At 38.7% G+C, this 8,449-nt stretch overlaps 1 protein-coding gene across 1 annotated transcript; it reads right to left on the bottom strand.

Annotated features, from left to right (window-relative positions):
* Positions 1–7,181: 7,181 nt before the first annotated feature.
* LOC141608189 (uncharacterized) lies at positions 7,182–7,922 on the bottom strand. The gene is made up of 2 exons (XM_074427552.1): positions 7,913–7,922; positions 7,182–7,816 (listed from the first exon to the last, which is right to left on the bottom strand). The coding sequence occupies exons 1-2, from the start codon at positions 7,920–7,922 to the stop codon at positions 7,182–7,184; spliced, it is 645 nt and encodes a 214-aa protein (XP_074283653.1).
* Between the last annotated feature and the right edge of the window lie 527 nt (positions 7,923–8,449).

The following is an 8,449-nucleotide window of genomic DNA, read 5'->3' as shown; positions in this document are numbered from 1 at the left end:
AGCACAAATCATCGGCCTACTACTAGGCCTCTGACTGGACGCGGTAGCTTCAGCAATCGTCAAGCGGACATCCAGCCTCCACAACTTGGCAATGTAAGAATAGCAGACTTCCCACAAAGATCGGGTCCCAATCTATCACCTCATCAATGACTTTTTCCTAGACGGTGTAGCTTTATCAACACCTCCTCCCGGGTCGTCTATCCGGGAAGTTTTGATTCCGGACTCGAGCAACCATCTCGCCTCTCGGGTCCGTGAACTTGTCAAGACCCGTAAAAAGAGAAACAAAGCAATGTTCCTCCATTCGCTCCCAGAATGGGGCGAGAGGTGTTACAACAAAGCGGCGACAATATGTGACTCGGAAGGACTATCGACGGTATATCAAAGGACTCTTCATGAGGGACATCCTCACATGGCGTGATGTGCATGGGTTCCCTAGGGTCATCAGACTTAGTAAAAACCAAGTCCTCCCCTCCGACCTGAAAGGTAAGTGTCCCAACCCCGACATCGATAATTGCGCCAGCAGTGCACAAAAATGGTCTTCCCAAAATAACGGGAATGTTACGGTCCTCGGGTATATTTAAGACAATAAAATCTACGGGAATAAAGAAATTCCCGATCCTAACAGGTACATCATGTGGAGCTCCTTTGACCCGAACATAAGAATGGTCAGCTAGCTGAACAGTCGTTTTAGCGCGTGTGAACTTAGTCAACCCAAATTTCAAGGCAAGAGACAAAGGTAAAACGCTAATACTAGCTCCTAGGTCACATAAAGCACTATCAATTGAATGGGTCCCTATTGAACATGGTATAGAAAAACGACCTGGGTCAGACATTTTGGGCGGGGTCCCATTTCGAAGAAGTGCACTACACTCTTCAGTCATAGCAACATTCATTACCGCCTTAACATTACTAACATCCCTCTTAGACCAATCAATTTGATCAAGAAATTCAGAATAAGAGGGTACCTGAGCAATCATTGCATTGTAATGATCAGCGACATTAAGATCTCGGATACGGTCCAGGAAATTGCAGTCACGGTATGGTAGCGACGATTTTGAAAAAGGAACTCGAACAGAATAGGATTTAACCGTATGTTCCTTTGTATCGTTTCTCGGAATAAGCGTTGGTGACGATTTCACTCTTCCCGAGGCTTCAGGGATCGATCGAGGCGTGTCACTACTCGATCGAGTAGTTTCCTCATGATAAGTAGGCAATCGAATGTCAATGGGAACTCGATCGACTACTGTTTGATTGTTGTTACTCGATCGAACAGGTTCAGGTAGTCGATCGAGATGATCCTCTTCAAATGTGTTCGTTCGACTCAACGAAGTAGGTCGAACGAATGAAAAATCCTCCAAATAATTCGATCGAGCAGTGGTAGGCACTCGATCGAATTCCTCGCTCAGGTCAGCGTGCACATCAGTACTGTGAGCTGCGTGAATGGTACCAGTGAGGCTCGAGTTATCAACAGTAGCGGTAATAGGCGACTCGGGCACTATATGAGGGAATGATATCGGTATTCATAGCACACACCGTCTCATATTCCTCTTGGATTTGCTCATATTGTTCTTGGGCTTGCTCAACAGCTAGTTGATGCACCCAAGCCTGTAGCTTCTGTATACGGATGGCAAATTCCTCACCAGAATTATGATACTGTTGATACTGTAGTGCAAGTGCCCTTATCATTGACTTAACTTCTTCAGCCTCATCATTTCTAGCAAGTGGGGGAATCGGCTACTGTGAGAAAGAATAACAAGGCAGTGGGTAGCCTTGTTGCTGCAACGGTTGTGGTCTAGGCCTCGGTGGAGGAGCAGCATCATAGTAATTACCACAACCCCAAGATTCTTTCCTCTCCCAATTAGTAGATCTTTCAGTTTGAGCTTCAAACTGAGCAATAAGTTGAGAGACGGACGTCATCTTGGCAATCGAAGGTACTCAAGCCTTTCCCTTCGACAATCTCTTCCTAAAATCTATCTAATAGACCTGTAAGGCATATCAAAACAGCGCTGAAGAAAAAGATTAGAACAGCCTCAAGGTACTCAGTCTTCCCTTGAGGCGAAAAACAGACAAAAGTAAAACAGATAAAAGCGTCGCCTCCCCAGCAACGGCGCCAAAATTTGATACGGTCGTTTTGTACCAAAAATAAATACCTAAGTTACTACTAATGAAGTCGGCGGTAAGTAGGGTCGATCTCCACGGGGAGGCTAAGTTGCTATCTATCTGTTAAACTCGATGTCTGTTAGGGTGTCACGAAATGGGGGTTTTTAAATGTGATTTTCTAAACTAATAAGAGTAAGGAAAAGAGAATAAGAGAAAGGGATTAAACAGATATACGAAACAAACTAAGACAAACGGTTCACCATAATCATCCGGTCAAGTAATCTAGGTCTCGGGTCAATGCAAATACGGTCTAAGGGGTAACGAACGTCACCTTTCGGTCCTTAATTCACCCTAAAGTGTAAACAGCTTAACTTTCGCCCTCACTGCAATACTCTATTGTTCGCTACTAGTCTTGCCTTTTCCAACCATTCGGTCCAGGTCGAGGATCACTAAGAATTATAGGTCTAATTGCGTCGACTCAATCAGACGGATACAATTAATCGCAAACATTTAACCAACAAAAACAATACCAAAGCATTAACCCAATAAATCAATTACTCTCCCTTCATAATTATGGATCCCCTATAGTCTTAGCATAATGAAAATTAGCTACTCATGGCCAACGAATTAACAATAAAAAGTCATATACGAATAAACTAGATCAAGAGGCATAATAAGGGAATTAATGAGATCTACTAGCATAAGAGAAATAAATAACAAAGAGAGAAATTAAGGGCAATAAGAAGGGAATTGAGAATAAAACTAAATAGAATTAAAGTCTAAGAGAAGAGAAGAAGTTACAAAGGGATCCGACGGAGAAGCGAAGAACGCCGCCCAAAACGTTGTAACGTGATACTGAGTAACATGAATTATAATTGATGTTCTCTTAGGTCTAGGTAATCTCTTATTTATAATCAGAGAACTTATTATCTAAGATAAAATAAATATAACATAACATAAATAAAGTCTCGACATAAGCCTTCTCGATCGAGTGACAATGGGTTCTCGATCGAGCTTCCTTGCGCTAATTCTTCTCGATCGAACAGACAGGGAGACTGTTCGATCGAACATCTCCGTTAGAAGCTCCTTCGATCGAACAGACACGGAGACTGTTCGATCGAGCATTCCAGTAGCAGCTTCCTTTCGATCGACCTGTTTGAACACTCAATCGAACATACTCTTCAACGCAGCTACTAGATTGACTTTAACGCCTTAAGTAAAACTTCACGTACTCCAATGCAGCGACATTTCCACTTCAAATCTACTCTTTCTCCAAATGCATGCAAAACGAGCGGTAAAAGGCTTGATTTCACTACTTTATGGCTCATTCCTGCAAATAAGACAAAATAACCCAAAGTAGCATATTCGGGGCATTCCGTAGCATAAAACCACGATAAAAGCATAGAAGTACGTGCATAAAATAGGCTAAAAAGACTATACATTAGGCACGTATCAGTGGGTAAGCTTGTAGTATGATTTTTTTATCGTTTCATTGATTTTAGTTGAAACCCTAATTGGATATTTTAGGGGTTTTGGGAGTATTGTGATTGTTATATAGTAATTATATGATTGTGTCATTATAGGAGGTGATTTCATAGAAGAACGGTTTTGATTAGCTGATTGTGACGATCTTGGTGATTGCCTTTCCAGGTAGGGTTTCCCTACTTGGTTATTGATTACATTTTATTTGATGGTTGATTGTTGTTGGTTGTTTATTGTTGTTGATCTTTATCGTATTGGAATTGGTGATTGGTAATTGTTGTTGTATAGTTGGTTGGTTGTCTTTATCTGTGGTTCGCGAAGCGCATCCTCGGCTGAGTGGAGTCACTTGCGGGAGTGGGTTTACGCCCTTGATTCTCCCCTTGTGGTTCCCGTCACAAGGGGGATATGCACATTAGGGAACTTGGGTTTTCGCTCGGACTTGATGAGCGGGGATTAGGTGGGAACGGCTGCGGCCCCCCACTGGCGGTGTGGAATATCTGTTGCGATGGATATTCTGGTAGGGCTACACACTTTAGTGTGTAGTCAGATGTCTGGAGATGTGACGGAGTTAGGTGATCGTATGTGTTGTTGTCTTGTTTATCTTGTATGGTGTAGTTAGTAACTAACCCCGTTAATTGTCTTAAAAATTGTGGTGATCCATTCGGGGATGGTGAGCAGTTATTGAGCAGGTATGAGATGGATTGCGTGAGGGATAGTTAGGATGGAGTCACCACGTGTCACTAGAGTCTTCCGCCGTGTCATTGAACTTATATTTCTTTTTAGCTGGTTTTGATATTTTAGAACAGATGTATTTCACTTTACATTTTTTGGATTTGGGTTATGTAATCACTTAAACTCATTTATTTAAGTATGTTGTTTTATGGTCAATTTGATATACATTGCCCTGGGTAACCGAGATGGTAGCACTTCCATGCATTAGGTGGTCTTGGTAAGGCACCTTGGTGTATGGGGGTGTCACAGTCAGTGTGAATAACCTCTAACAGTTTCTTACTATGCGTTGTACTCTTTTTCATAGATCTGGTCAATTCTCCCCGAATACAATCAACCCAAGTGACATCAAAATCCTCAAAATTTAGCTCAGGAAGTATTTCACATTTGACAAGTCTATGGATTCGCTCTCTAGAGATGTGGCCAAGTCTCTTATGCTATAAAAGGGTTGAATTTTCTTTTGTTAAGGCTCTTTTGGTTCCAACACTCTCAACATTCAAAGAGACATCATTTGAAATTAAATCCAATCGGTACAAATCATCACAAAGAAATACATTTCCAATCATACGAGAGTTATCAAACAATTCAACTCTTTTATTAGAAAAAACCAAACAAAATCCACACTTGTCTAACAGGGAAATAGAAATCAAATTTCGTCTCATAGACGGTACATAAAGAGTATTTTCTAGAGTCAAAGAAAATCTTGCACTAAGCTTTAAGATACTTGTTCCTACGAACTCCACAACAAGTTTCGCTCCATTTCCTACGGACACGGTGACTCTACCCTCACTTGGTGTTTGTTTGTTTTGGAACCCCTGCAAAGAATTAGAAATATGAACAGATGACCCACTGTCTAACCACCAAGAATGAGGAGGTACATCAACTAAAGAGGATTCAAAACAAACTAAGGCCAATGAATTTCATGTCTTTTTCTTTGCTAACCAGGCTTTGTATTTAGAACACTCACTCTTCCTATGACCAGTTTGGTTGCAGAACCAACAAGTAACTCCAGTAGTATTGGTACCATGTTCTTTATTACTCTCAGCCTCAGGACCCTTAAGATTGTGAGATGGACTCTGCCTTTGATAAGGACCATGTTTGTGGTGTGGGCTAGATTTATTCTTTTGAAACTTATTCCCTTTAGAGCTCTTGTAAAAAGGTTTACCCGAATTTCCCTTCGAGAATGGTGGGTTAGTTTCTAAGTTCACAACTTCGTCCTCGTCTCCTTCCCATTTTTCTTTTCAACTCCAACACACAAAGAAATAAGGGCATTGACTGTCCAGGTATCATTTTGGGTGTGATAGACAGTTTGAGGTGATCCTACTCCTTTTGAGGAAGAGAATTAAGGATTTGATAAACAAGGAATGACTCAGCAATGGGTACTTTGAGTTTAATAATAATAATAATAATAATAATAATAATAATAATAATAATAATAATAATAATAATAATAATAATAATAATAATAATAATAATAATAATAATAATAATAATAATAATAATAATAATAATAATAATAATAATAATAATAATAATAATAATAATAATAATAATAATAATAATAATAATAATAATAATAATAATAATAATAATAATAATAATAATGAAGAAATTGGCAGACATTTATTTCACGACGGTTGCTGCTGCCTCAGAGTCTGTTTTCTCTTTGACACCACGCCAGCTTGTTTTATGGCAGTCTCAGTAGGGTTCTCAGTCCTCTGATTGGTTACGTGCGGTTCCTATATCAGGGCTGGGGCAGACTATGAACGGGAGGTCTTACCGTAGTGTGTTGGGGTATCGTCTGGGTGTTCCGTTATTCGCGGTATCTAGGCCATGTCCTGCTTGCTCTCGGGTTTTTGCTGAGGATGTTTTTGGGGACCACGCTGTTTCTTGTCTTGGCATCGTGGGCGTTAAACATCGGCATAACCTTGTCCGGGACACTCTTTTCGACATCCGCTATAGATCCGTATTACCTGCGGGGAAGGAGGTTGATATCGGTTTGGTTGATGGACATGGTGGCTCTCTTCGTCCTGCGGATTTATTGCTTTATTCTTGGGACGGGGGCGTGATGTGTGCGTCGACCGACAGAGTTCTTCCCTTTGACTCAGACTGGGTTGACAGATTTTGTGCCGGGCCGGGTTGTCGCTGATGCTGCTCAGTGAAAGTGTGCTAAGTATGGGGATTTGTGCGCGGTAGCGGGTTATGGTTTCCTACCTTTCTCTTTCTCTTCCCTTGGGGAGTTGGGTTCGGATGCTGTTGCCTTGCTCAAGCGGATCCAGAAATTCTCGGTATCTCAGGATGCGGGGGCTCGGGTAGCCGTTTACATTTTTACTAGGCTTAGCTTTGCTATTGGTAAGGGTGTGGGAGCCCAGATTGTCTCTCGGCTCCCCACCAATTTCATGTAAACTCTTACTTTTATTTTAATGAAAGCTGCGCGCATCTTATAATAAAAAAAAAAAATAATAATAATAATAATAATAATAATAATAATATGATAAGTACATACTCCCTCCGTACCATACAAATGGTAACGTGGTAAAAAATGGGATTTTTAAGAAAAGAGGGTAAAAGAAGGGGTAAAGAGGGAAAAAATTGTGAGTTGGTAGGTAGGGTATGTAGTGGCATTTTATGTAAATATCAAATGAGTATAAGGATAATTTGGTAATGTTGTGGGCCAAATAAGAAATGTTACCATTGGTGTGGTACGGCCGTATTAGATAAGTGTTACCATTAGTCTGGTATGGAGGGAGTATTTCCTAATTGGTTTCCTTATCACCTTAACCTACCAATATAAATAGATGGTAAACCTCAACAATAATCTTTATTATTCATCAAATCTGAAAATAATTCACAAAAGAGAGAATGGTGGGTTAGTTACTAAGTTCACAACTTCGTCCTCGTCTCCTTCCCATTTTTCTTTTCAACTCCAACACACAAAGAAATAAGGGCATTGACTGTCCAGGTATCATTTTGGATGTGATAGGCAGTTTGAGGTGATCCCACCCCTTTTGAGGAAGAGAATTAAGGATTTGATAAACAAGGAATGACTCAGCAATGGGTACTTTGAGTTTAGTAAGACGGTTTGCAATATCCTCCATTTTAAGAATATGAGCTCTAACACCACTGACCCCATCATACTTAGTGTTAGTGAGATAGTCCATTAATTCCCCAGTTTCATCCTTTTCCGATTCCTTATACCGATTTCCAATAGCCTCAAGCAACCCCTTAGCAGTCTTAATATCAATAGAAAAACCTTGAAATTCCCCAGACATCGACTTTTTTATAATCAACATACTTAACTTATTTGCCTTTTCCCACTTATGAAAATGATCTTTTTGAGCTTGAGTGCTCTCAATTATAAGAGCAGCAGGTTTGTCCTCAGTTAAAGCTATATCAAAGTCAGGTAAACCAAGGGCCAACTCAACATCACTTTTCCATTTAGCAAAATTATTCTCACTCAGAGTCTCAATAGAACAAATTTGGTTGCTCACAGGAAAATTGTTAACTAAAATAATAAATAAGACAAATATTAGCATGATATAAACATACTTTCTTTATAACTTTACACAAGAATATGCTAGGGAAGTCGCAATATTCTCACAGGAATTCATATTATACCTTATGCATTCCTCTTTGGGCAGAATACACAAAGCACAATAACTACCTCCAAATAAATAGACAAGGTGTAATACCCCGTAATTTAATAAAATCCATATAACTAATTTACGTGATTTGAATAGTTAATTAAAGGCGTTATAATTAATAATTGTATACAAGACGGTAACTAAATATTAAATAATAAAATAATAAAGCAAGACGAGAATTGGATTGGGTTGCAAGTATGACTTGGGCCGTGTGTACTCGTGATTTTAATAGTAGTAGTAGTAGTAGTAGTAATAATAATAATAATAATAATAATAATAATAATAATAATAATAATAATAATAATAATAATAATAATAATAATAATAATAATAATAATAATAATAATAATAATAATAATAATAATAATAATAATAATAATAATAATAATAATAATAATAATAATAATAATAATAATAATAATAATAACAATAATAACAATAATAACAATAATAATAACAATAATAACAATAATAACAATAATAATAATAATAAT

The sequence above is a fragment of the Silene latifolia genome, chromosome 10 (assembly GCF_048544455.1).
Source record: "Silene latifolia isolate original U9 population chromosome 10, ASM4854445v1, whole genome shotgun sequence".
Taxonomy (NCBI): Eukaryota; Viridiplantae; Streptophyta; class Magnoliopsida; order Caryophyllales; family Caryophyllaceae; genus Silene; species Silene latifolia.
Note: the sequence above shows the minus strand (reverse complement) of the source record. Positions and strands in the feature narration are given on the sequence as shown.